The sequence below is a fragment of the Mobula hypostoma genome, chromosome 3 (genome assembly GCF_963921235.1).
Source record: "Mobula hypostoma chromosome 3, sMobHyp1.1, whole genome shotgun sequence".
NCBI lineage: Eukaryota > Metazoa > Chordata > Chondrichthyes > Myliobatiformes > Myliobatidae > Mobula > Mobula hypostoma.
The window spans coordinates 95413842-95426758 of NC_086099.1; the positions used below are offsets into that span (position 1 = coordinate 95413842).

At 41.5% G+C, this 12917-nt stretch overlaps 1 protein-coding gene across 3 annotated transcripts in view; it reads right to left on the bottom strand.

Annotated features, from left to right (window-relative positions):
• Positions 1–12917, bottom strand: part of shroom3 (shroom family member 3) — a 457480-nt gene that overhangs the window by 166972 nt on the left and 277591 nt on the right. Inside the window, exon 1 of one of the 3 annotated variants that reach the window (XM_063043473.1) lies at positions 6586–6973. The exons of the other annotated variants lie outside the window; for them this stretch is intronic. Within the exon in view, the coding sequence (XP_062899543.1) occupies positions 6586–6590 (5 nt within the window). The 5' untranslated portion in view covers positions 6591–6973. Of the gene's footprint in view, positions 1–6585; positions 6974–12917 lie in introns of those variants that run through there. 3 annotated transcript variants of the gene reach the window in all.

Here is a 12917-nt window from a genome sequence, read left to right on the forward strand (position 1 = left end):
GCAATCTAGAGATTACTACCCTGGAAGTCCTGCTTTTCAGCTTTCCACATAACTCACTAAATTCTGTCCTCAGGACTTCCTCCCTTTTCCTGCCTATGTCATTGGTCCCAGTATATACCCAGACTTCTGGCTGCTCACCCTCCCCCTTTACAATGCCGTGGATCTAATCTGGGACATTCCTGACCCTGGGTCCTGGGAGACAACATACCATCTAGGTGTCTTTTTCACGCCCACAGAATCTGCTTTCTGCTCCTTCAACAATGGAATCCCCCATCACTATAGAAATCCTCTTCTTCACCCCCCCCCCCGCCTTTATCAGCCACAGAGCCAGACTCAGTACCAAAGACCTGGTTGCTGCAGCTTCTCCCTGGTAGGTTGTCACTCTCCCAAACAATATCCAAAGGGGTATACTTATTATTGAGGCTAACAGCCACTGGGGTTCTCTGCACTAGCTGGCTATTCCCTTTCCCCCTCCTGACAGTCACCAAGGTACCTGCCTGCTGCAACTTAGGGGTGACTACCTCTCTTTAGCTCCTATCTATCACCTCCCCATTCTTCCATATCAGCTGAAGGTCATCCAACTGCAGCTCCAGTTCCTTAACACAGTCTCTAAGGAGCTACAGCCTGGTGCACTTCATCCAGATGAAGCTATCAGGGAGACCGGAGGTCTCCCAGATTTCTCACACACAAAACATACCACTATCTCCAAACCCATTCTCAGTGCAAAAGCTATGTACTAACAAACAAAAACTACTAGAAACTTGCTTACTTATTTACTCAAACCTCTGGCTGTTCTCACCAAAGCCTGACCACTCTAACATTGGCCCACTCCAACAATGGCTGCTCCGCTTACAGCTTCCTTCTTTTTATTGGCCCTATGCTGATTACTATATAGTAATTTTATGGCTGTGCATTGTACTGTTGCTGCAAAACAACAAACTTATTGTCATATAAGACAGTGAAAATAAGCCTGATTGTGATTCTGGATGGAACATTGATTAACAAGGCCATAATTAAATAAAAGGCCTCAGCTGACGTACAACAGAAAGAGAATATGGATGGCTTCCATACAACTTAAACAATATAATATGGCACTTCTAAACATATCCACCATTGTTAGTTTGCACTACACATAGTGTACCTTTAATGCTAAGCATTAAAAAATGCAGTAATTAAGTTTGCTGACAACATCACTGTTGGTGGGCCAATCATAGGTAGTGATGAATAAGAATATAGGAGGAAGATTCAAATCATGGTTGAGTGGTGCACAACAACAACCACTCACTCATGTTAACAAAAACCAAAGAGCTGATTATCAATTACAGCAGAAAGAAACCAGAGGTCCATGAGGCATTCCTCATTAGGGGGATCAGTGGTGGAGAAGATCAGTAGCTTTAAATTTCTTGGCATTATCATGTCAGAGAATCTGTCCAGGGACAAACACATTGTGCCATCTCAAAGAAGGCATGACAGGCCCTGTACTTTCTTAGAAGTTTGCATAGATTTGGCATGGCACCAAAAGCTTTGACAAACTTCTCTAGATGCACAGTGGAGAGTATCCTAACTGGTTGCATCCACAGCCTGGTATGGAAATGCCAATAGCCAGGAACGGAAGAGACTAAAGAGAGTGTTAGATGTAGCCCAGTCCATCACAGGGAAAGCCCTCCTTACCAGTTACCAAATTTACATGGAGTACTGCCACAACAAAGCAGCGTCCATCATCAAAGACCCCACCGTCCAGGTAATGCTCTCGTTTCGCTACTACCATCAGGCAGAAAGTACAGAAGTCAGGTTGCAAGCCACCAGGTTCAGATGCAGTTATTACCCTAAAACTATCAGGCTCCTGAAACAGCGAGGATAACTTCACTCACTACATCTCTGATCTGATTCTACAACCTACAGCTTCACTTTCAAGGACACTCTTCACAAAGCTATTTCTTTTGCACAATTTGTCTTGTTTTTCACATTGGTTGTTTGTCGTTCTTTATTTATGGATAGTTTTTCATAAATTCTATTGTATTTCTTTATTTTCTTATAAATGCCTGCAAGAAAATGAATCTCAAGGTAATATACAGGTATATGTACTTTGATAATAAACACTGAAGCACCGTATACTGATACCTCCACTCCGTTTCTGTGGCCATAGTACTTGCTGATGCAGTTCCAGCCTAGCATGTGAGAAGTCACACACAAGGGAAATTAATCAACCTGTTTCGCCCTGGAGAGCACAAACACTGATACTTTGGATTGGAAAATCAAAACAAACAAACGTCTGTTTAGTTACTTGAATCACCTTTACAACCTTCCATGTTAGATAGCTGACAGTTTTATTTTGATGGATTAATACAGCACAAGAGCAAAGTGTTTAAACAGATGAGAGTTTCTTTGAGGGGGGCAGTGAAAAGCTAGTCACCAATAAAGCAAACTCTCTACCCAGTGACGTTTTGATAAATCTTTAGATATTACTGGTTGTGAGTCCAGTTCTGTAAATCACCCTTTAGGAAGGATATTGCAACACTTCAAAGAACACAAAGATTTACCAGAACGATACTTAGAACAGAGGACGAAAAGCTGTAATAAAAATAAGAAAGGAAGAGTCCAGTTATAATTTGCGACTAGAGAAGCAAATAAAGAATATATTTCATTAGTAAACGGGTCCATAACTGGATAATACAGATTTAACGTCATTGGCAAAAGGTTCAGTCCGATAAGAAATTTCTTGTAAGTGCTCCTCTCACTTTCTCCAAACCCAATGGTCACTCAGTTGGGCCCCGGTTATGCCTGACTTTTCATTGGCTATGTGGAACAGTCCATGTTCCAAACCTTCCCTGGTAATGCTCCCCAACTCCTCCTGCGCTACACTGATGACTGCATTGGTGCTGCTTCATGCACCTATGTTGAGCTCGTCGATGTCATCAACTTCCACCCTGCCCTGAAATTCACTTGGTCCATTTCTGACATCTCTCTCCCCTTCACTCAATCTCTCTGTCACCATCTCTGGGAATATTTTCATGACAAATTTGAACAAACTAGAAAGAGGTAGGAAGATTTTAGAGGGGAACTCTATAAACCTAGGTCTACAGCAACTGAAGGCAATGTCATCAGCTGTAGAGTGATTAAATTTAGGAGCAGTCCAGAAGCCAACTTGGGAGGACCTCAGATACTTGGAGAGTTCTATGCTTGGAGGAGATTACAAGGAAGGGAAGGAGAGATCTGAAAACAAAAAAACATTTAAAAACCTTCATCAAGGAGCAAGGTATTGGATGAATATGCAAGTTAAGACTCCTGCAGAGTTTACAGAAGGTAGAAAATTTGAAATTAGATAGAAAATGCTGGAAATATTCAATAGGCCTGGCAACATTTGTGAGAGAGAAACAGGATTAATATTTTAGGTCCATTACTGCCCTTCCAGTTCTGACAAGAGTTCACTCCCTTAATCGCAGCCTTTTATCATGATAGTCCTTCAAATCATTTCCCTTGCATTTTTTTTAATTCGCTAGTGGTCCTCAATGCCTTTTTGCCCTATTGCCCTATCGCCCAAGAGTCCAGATCCCCTCCCCCAAGGTCCCTTTGATGCTCAACCACCTTTGATTCTCTTCCAGATAAAGATCCAGATCTTCCTTTCACCAATTCATGGCAGCTTAGCTGCTTGCCATCCTGACTCTGTGCCTCAGTCTTATAGCCTCTGAGATTTGACCCTGATCCTTGTGGAATATTCTCCTCTTCCTTCCAGCTCCCATTCGATGTAAAGCACATTCCACCCTCAACATTATTCTCTGAGACCCAGCTCACATTCTCACCACAAACTGCCCAACCTTGTACCAGAGCCAACAGGGGCAGACTGAGAGTCAGAAAGCCGTTACACCCTTTCAGTGGACTTGGGCATCAGGGAAATGTGTAGCAGGGTTAGTGACAATGTAAACAGTGAACAGAGCCCTGCTTAACGTCCAACATCAAGATCACTTTCTTGGTATTAACGTCTGCTTGCCAGAAATTTCTGCCTGTGCACTTCTTACATCAAGCTGCTGCAGTATGCACTGGTTTAGAGACAGTGTAGGCATCAAAATATGCAGTGGGGAGGGAGAGTTGGGATGGCCAGCACCCAGGTGGAACTGATGCTGAATCTTTAGATGACTCTGTCAAGAGGCAAGAGCAGAAAAAGAAACAGGGGAGGTTGAAGACAGATCTTTAGTGAATACTGGGTAGAGCTGCGGGAAAAGCACAGGTAGGCTATGGTGGTGGTACAACTGTTAAATTATTAGAGTAGTAATGGCAGCTGTGCAATTTCCTTTCAGATTAATGATCTGGAATTTTTAAAAAACTAACCAGCCTTCAGTAATGGATGACAACCAACCACCAAACTATAAACCTAGCTGTTCATTGAGGGAGGGAGTCTTCTGTTCACACTCGGCCTGGCCTCTTTTTAGACTCCACTCATATGACTGACCCTTAAGTAGCCTCTACAATGACCCAGCAAACCACTCCGTTCAAGGGTAGGAGGACTGAGGCAGGTAAATACTGATCTTGCCACAGGTGACCAAATCCCTAAACTGTGAAAAAGGGAAAAAAAGAGGCAGACCTTTGCAGGACGTTGTCTGACTACCACTGGATAGGTGAGAACAGTGTGAGGTGACAATGGACCAGTCGGTTGGACAATGGAGAGGGATCACACACAGCGTATATTATTATAATCCAGAATATTCAATTTGAAAGAGTCAAAAGTAGTTTCTAAAAGGGATTGTATAGATGGAAAAAGGAAATATTTGTCCAATTGTAAGGTAACAGACTACTTGTACAAAGAGTTGTGGAATGGCAGCAGTACATAGCCATTAAATGAAAAATAAATACTTGCAACTTTATTACTGAAGTTATAAGGCCTTAATGTAAATATGATTTATGTTTCACACAAAATTGGACCTAACTGGTAAGGCCAACAATAATTGTCCTTCTGCACCTCAGGTGTTTTAGGGGAGGTTTGAGATACTACCATGTCAGTCTGGATCAGCACAGCAGATTTTCTCCCCTAAGGAACACCAGATGAGCTTTACCAACATTACAGATGTTTCATGTCAGTCACCTAGTCTCTTGTCAGTCACTTTTACAGATATTTGCGATTTCTTGAATTCCACATTTTTAACTAATAGGAAAGGTACGTCGCATCCGGAGTTTCCCCGGTTAGCAGACGATTTCCCTCCATGCCTCTCTGACGTAATGGGGAACCGCGCATGAGGCAAGTTACAGCAGTGGTTTGCCATTGCCTTCTGCCGGATGAGTTTCCAAAGAGATCACCAGCTTGTAACCCAGCATGGATGGAAAACGTTCAGGGGAGCCGGCTGGATTCGAACTCAGGATGTTTTGTCCCGAAGACGGGCACTGATACCACTCCGCCACCATCTGGGTCTTCTAACTAATACAATATTGAAATTCCTCAGAGACCAGTTTGATGTCTCTGCATCAATAGTCTATGCTTCTGAATAATTAATACCATAGAAGGCGTAGACTATTGGTACAGAGGTATCTGTTGGTATCATACATTATAAATTCAAGCTATTGTCTATTCACACAAGTGATGATGCAGGGAGTTAATTATCCAATCATGCACAGCAGGCCACTCCCGGGTCTGATTCCCAGACTGTACCCAGCTAACCAACCAGGCCAGGATTTTCCGATTCTGATCGTCCTGCGGCCTTTGTACAAACACGGATATCAGGACTAGGCAAATTCACTGTTGACATTTGCATATTAATAAAGACCAGTTAAACAACATGCCCAGCACTCACAGAATCTATCTCAGCAGAGAATAAAAGAACCCAAGAGGAGAAACTGGTTTAAAAATTAGGTATGTGTGATGGCTCAGTTAAAAAAAATCCGTAGTTAAACCAGCTAGGGTAAACAGGTTTGGATTTTGCTGTTGCAGCACTAAGAATTGTTGTTTTCAGTTTCATACTTACTGTACAAGTTGCATTAAAACTACAGATTAAGAGTGCATGATACATTGATCAGCGGGGAATCACACTGGGCTGCTCTAATGCATAAGGTTACAAGTGGTTTCTCAACAAAATTCTCAGTAATCACATGCAGTTTCTTTCCATCTGAAGATGCAACGTAGACAACAAGGGGCATAAAATGATAAAAAAATACAAAGTAAGATCAGAGCTCAAATAAGTAGACTATGCACAGAGAAACCTATCTGTAAAATGATAACAGGTTGAATTTAGTCAGCAAGATCAGCATTATAAACTTCCCCAGGCACTTTTTGGAATGTAGTGAAATAAAACGCGAGTATACAAGAGAGGTCAGGGCAGTTGGGTTTTAAGGAAGAACTTGAAAGGAGTAAAGATAGATAAGCAGTTTAGGAAGGGTTCTGGCAGCAAACTACAGGTCTACCAGTAAAACTGATTAGGTTCAACTCATGAACATACTGTACTTGTAATCTAAAAGGAGTTAATGAAGTCATTAACATCCATCAAACAAAATCAATTGCCAAAATGCGAACTGGTTGGTCAGTGATTATGAACCAACAGACCTAGCAGAGTGGATGGACTTGGTAATCGGCCTGGCAATCTTGTTGCTGCAGGTACGTACCTCATACATGGCTCGTGAGTCAGCAGGCTAACGCAGAGAGATATGTTTCTTCCATGTCAGACACTTTCAAAGAGTTTCCCAGCAATGATTAACCAACAAGGGAGCTAAAGAGCCTCCAGTAAAACTGGATTTTCACATGAGAAAAGCTTCGTTGCAAGCAGCAAGGCACAGACAATCTCAACAAGAGCACCTTGCAGCAAGGAAGTGTGCTCAGACAAGCAGAAAGGTGTCTCAAATTACTTTCCTCCTACAAACCAATCACAACTAATTTGACCTGAAACTATGAAGTCACTGAGTACTCTCATACACTGATGGCCAGTTTCTGTGTGAAAGCAAATAACACCTGATACCCAAAGGACTTAGTAAAATACGCAGACTTTGCCAAAACTTAATTATAATAATGGCTTCAGGCAGTATCAGGAAATGTTTCATTTAAGTCACAGATTTAAACATACTGAAGATTGGTTTCATTTTTTTCCCCCCGCTGGTCTAAAACTCCACCCTTCTTTCACCATGTGAACTTATAAGCAATATCTGTTCCTTCCTGTGATGCCAACTCTGATGAAAGGTAACATTGTGGGAGCAATTCAGCATTTACCACAGGTATTCAGTGACAGTGCAGGTATTACATGGGAAAGATTCCAAAGCTGAAACCAGCAGCTGAATCTCATGACCAACAGAACTATACTCCCACACTTTAAGAGACAACAGGGCCATATTTCAGAAGGTATGACCTGGAATGCCACTTCTGAAATAATTGGGAAAACAGATCTTGAAATCACAGAAAAGTCATAGCATCAAAGGGTGCCTGTCAAGTCTGTACGAACAATCTAATTCATCCCACTTCCCCATCTACTGCACAAGCTCTACAACTACTTTTTTTTCCTAGTGTTTGAACAGCTAACATTGAATGCTATGCTTGAATCATCCTTGATTACAGCCCTTCCAGTGAATTACAAGCACTCAGTGCAATGGTTAAGCTAGTCATTGCATGCGTGCATATATGTACCTGCGGGGACGACAATAAAAACTCAACCTTGATTTTAAATGCAGACCTAACAACTTGCTCTGTAAAGAAACATTTTCCTCAAGCAGCTTCTGATCCTTTTGCCACTCTGGTTCCTTGTTTTTGACCCTTTCACCCAAGGAAACAGCTTCGTCCATCTACACCATCTTTGACTTTCACAGCTTCGGAAGATACCTGTGACATTGCATGAATATTAACTTAGCATCAACTTCCCCAAAAATAAATTGGAAATTCTTGAAGGGATATCTGCAGCAATATGAAGAAAGAACGGGGAGAAGTGGAATAATGAAATGGTTCTGGTTAAGAACAGACGTATGCCTGAAGGGCTAAAGGTGGCATTCATCTTTCAGGGCCCCCATCACCCAGGTCATGCCTTGTTCTCATCGCTACCATCAGGAAGGAGGTACAGAAGCCTGAAGGCACACACAACGATTCAGGAACAGTTTCTTCCCCTCTGCCATTTGAATGGACATTGAACCCATGAACTCTACCTCACTACTTGTTTATTTCTATTCTTGCACTACTTATTTAGTTTAACTATTTTATATATATAGTTCCTGTAATTCACAGGTTTTTCGATTATTATGTATTGCAACGTACTGCTGCCACAAATCAACAAACCTGATGAATCTGGTTCTGATTCTGAGTCCATTTGTGCTGAAATTGCCACAGAGAACATGCTCTTCAAGTTACTACAGAGGGCCAAATAGTTCAGTGGTGTGCTGCAACATGATTTATTATGTTTTTATTGAAAAGGATGTTTGGATTTCTGAGGCACAGGTGGGGGTGAGTTGGGGGGAGAGCGTGTGGTCACATAGTTTGCCAGATTGGCAGAGGTTGAAAAAACAACACAGGCATTATTCTCACTCCTGAGTGCTGCACAGTGTTCTGTGCCAGAGGTGCATGTAAGTGGCGATTTCATGGCAGGAAGATTGACACGGTTACAACAGTCCTCTCTGTCAAACGATGCCAGGACATGGATTGTAGAGACTCACAAATGGTGATTGACTTGCTGATGCCAGCTGAACTACATTCTGGCTTCTTCTACCACTTTCAGAGGAAAATACGAATGCAAGACTTAGAAACACCAGGCCACTCGGCCCCTCAGCCTCACAAACCTGCATCAACCCCACACTCCTCTGATGCTCTTAATATCCAAAAATCTATTGAGCCCTTTCTTAAATATACCCAATAACTGAGATTCCACACCCTTCCATGAATGATTCAGAATCCTCTGGATGGAGAAGTTATCTCCTATCTCTGTTCTGAGTTGCTGTAAGTTGCATAGGAAGGAATAGAGCGCCTAGTAACATGGAGTCATGACAACAATCTTTCTTTCATTGTCAGCAAAACAAAAGAGCTGGTCATTGACTACAGAAAGTGGGGTGGTGCACATGTTTCTGTTTACATCAATGGTGCTGCACTTGAGATGGTTGAAAGCTTCAAGTTCCTCAGATAGAGCATCACCAATAGCCAGTCCTAGTCCTACCACATGGACGCCACAGTCAGGAAGGTGCACCAACAACTTCACTTGCTCAAGAGGCTAAAGAAACGTTGTATGTTCCCTTTGACCCTCACCAACTTTAATAGATGCACCATGGAAAGCATAATAGCCATAAGCATCGCAGTTTCGTAGGTCAGCTGCTCTGCCTGAGACCGCATGAAACCACAAAGAGTTGTGGGCACTGCTCAGCACTTCCCGGAAACCAGCTTCCCCACCACGGACCCTCAACGTCTTGGTAAAGCAGCCAACATCATCACAGACTCCACCCCACCCTAGCTTCCAAGATGTTATTCCACACATAGTATGCTTCACAAACCTAACTTAGAAGGAGGTGGTATGATAAAACAGCTCACCACAGGATGGGAACAATCATTTTCCAAATAATATCAGAAAGCATGAATATTTTTAACTTGAGATCACAAGGTAGCTCAGAAAAATATCTTCAATACTGTGTCACAGATGATGAGTGGTGACCTTTGTGTAGATCCCCCTCGAGATGCAATTATTTTAACCAAGAGTCTTTCAAATATATATTACTGGGCTTTATGGAGTGCACTGCAATCTGCTTCAAACATACCATTCCCAAGAGACGGAGAAGAATCTTTTTGCTTGTACTGATAACATTGCTATGAAATGGTTTGTTCTGCATCATGTCGAATCTTTGCTTCACTATCATTTCCTGAGACATTCTAATTACTAACCATACATTAAAATCTTTTGGAAAATCTTACATACCAATGTAGTGAAAGGTTTAAAACACCATTTCATTGATGGGCCTACAAAAGAAGATGTAAAAGTATCCAATAGAATACCTTCTGCATACTGATCAAAACACTAGTTGTATTAACACAGATGGAAATTACTTCCAAATTGACCAATGCTAACTGAATACAAAAATTGTGTTCTATGTCAATACTTTTCAGGTATTGTAAATAGGACAGAGTCTCAATTTGTCACTGGAAAACGTACTGTATATTGGGATTTGACTGAATCCTATTAGCCATTCACAAATGACAGTATACAATATATCAGTATGCATAACATATCAGTTCTACAAGATATAATATACAGGGTGGAAACTTAATGAACAAATAACAAAATATTTATAAAGTAACCCACAATGAGATAAAGGCTTAGATAATGTTTATCTACTTTCACCTCCAATCCACATTACATCAGTTGTGGCTCAAACACCCGATGACTGTACAAATCAAGAATATATTAAAATTGTGGAAAACACAGGGCAAAACCATTCCTAAATGCCTGCTTGTGATTATAAAAGGGAATTAACGTTTCTGTACAAAGTTTTGCAAAATGGTTATCAGTTTCTTCAGTATCTTGTCTTTGGTGTGGGAGTAACATTAAGGGTAAACGTAGTTCAATTAAACTAATCAATAATTAAGATACTTTGCAAAAGGTAGTCAATTAATCGTGAGCAATTAACAATTGGGGAGGGAGCACCTTTTAAAAAACATGCATTAAGCCACATCCTTTGACATTGAATACATCAAAGTTAATTTCTTTGGTAATGTGACTGGAAGAAGGTACCTGCTAGTGAACACATTCAAGTACCACATCACAATGTGCTTTTTTTCCCCCTTCCTTTTCCTATTAACACTCCCATTAATATGATTTTTAAACTCAGCAATTTTCACTGTCATAAGCAAGTCTGACTACAATCACAGCAATGGTTCTTGGAACAATCCTGCCTATTCATTACTGCCCAGTCCTTTGAGAAAGTACCTCTGCTTTCATCAGGTGTTTCCTGCTCTTGAATGGGATTCCTGTGTCAAAACCTGCTTCCTGATCTGGGAGTGAAATTGTAGAACGCCTTCTCCCCACAGATTCTGTCAGCTTTATTCCAACAAAGGACTCAGACAGAATATTTGTAGACATAAATAGCAGGAACAGAAGGATATAGTGATTGCACAGGTTATTATTTGGATTATATCTTTCAGGCCAATCTCAAAGGGAGACCAGGTGTGATCAGGGGTCCTTTGCTGTGGGTATCAAGTCCATTTGTGTGTCACTTACAATACAATGCACAGAATGAGAAATATCTTGCAGTTTGAGTATCTCTGATCAATGCAGAATGGAACAAGCTGAAGTTTATACCTTCTGAAGTGTAGGTGCAACAATAGTTGTTTGGATAAATAGATAAAAAATTCTGCACTTTTGCAGACAGGATTTAAGAAGAGCCATGATACATTCAGATACAAATGTTGAATTGTTCAATCTGACCCATTTGGAATAGCGTCACGTTCTGTATGATGACTTTCATAATCCACCATTAAGGAATAGGTAAGTGATGTATGGACATGGTCACAATACCATATTAAAAGCTTCGTGATGTTATGAAAATTAACTGGTGACTTTTCCTGCATACTCATCTATGAGGAACTGGCAGTTCCGACACTATTATGAGACTTCTCTTTAGAAAGTATATACCTAGAAGCATTCTAATAAGAATACAACAACACAAAAAAAAACAGGACTCGGCCAAATGGTCCTTTGAGCTTGTCAATCTAGCAGAACACGGCTAAATTTTAACACCAGTTCCTCGCTCTATCCCTGAAACCTTCAATTCCTTCAATTCCGGAGGATCACTGGGGACCCGAGTCACCCCAACCACAAACTGTTCCAGCTGCTAACATCCGGGAAACATACCGCAGCATTAAAGCCAGGATCAACAGGCTCTGGGACAGCTTCTTCCACCAGGCCATCAGACTGCTTAATTCATGCTGACCCAACTGTATTTCTATGTTATATTGACTATCCTGTTGTACATATCATATCAGTCTTAATTTTGAGCATCTTACAGGTCTTTGAATAATTTTTTTTTAAAGAACTTACAATCCTCCAAATGAAGATTTCATTTATGAGACCATGACCACCCTAAACCCTTCAAAAGATAGAAGGGTCACTTTTAAAATGCATTTCCTATTCCTTCCAGGTTGTTCAGAGAACTTGATAATCAATGTACTACCAGCAACACAGGAAATGTAGCAGTTCGTGCATTGCAGTGTTCAATGAATGGTGATACGATCAATGACCATGTAATTTATTTCAATGGTGCTATTGGGGCTACAGCAGGGATAACCTTTTGCTCTTTTCTGAAATAGTGCCGTGGGATCTTTTACAAAGGCAGTCCAGCCTCAGATTTAACTACCAGTGGACTGACACCAACTCCATCAATATTGTATTCACTTGGTTTCAAGAGTGTGTGGGCACGTGGCCAAGTGGTTAAGGCATTGGACTAGCTACCTGAAGGTTGTGAGCTCGAGCCCCAGCCGAGGGAACGTGTTGTGTCCTTGAGCAAGGCACTTAATCACACATTGCTCTGCTACAACACTGGTGCCAAGCTGTATGGGTCCTAATGCCCTTCCCTTGGACAACATTGGTGTCATGGAGAGGGGAGACTTGCAGCATGGGCAACTGCTGGTCTTCCATTCAACCTTGCCCAGGCCTGCGCCCTGGAGAGTGAACACTTTCTAGGTGCAGATCCATGGTCTCTGTTTCAAGATAGTGCTGGTGACCATGACGATGTTCTGCGGGCTAAGTACAATACTTCTAAATATAGCTCTTCTGAATTACTGTCACTGCAATCTGCAGCATGTCATTTCTCTTCAAGCAATGTACTTTTTAATCAACTTAATGATCCACAGATTTCATGACCTTCTGAAGGACTCGGTGAACCAAGCAGGTACAACACCTTTAAGCAAACGAAGGTTCATTGCCATGTAAGGAAGTAAGGCAGGGGGTGGGGCAGGGGGGGCGCCAAGCCAGGCTGAAACACTGAGA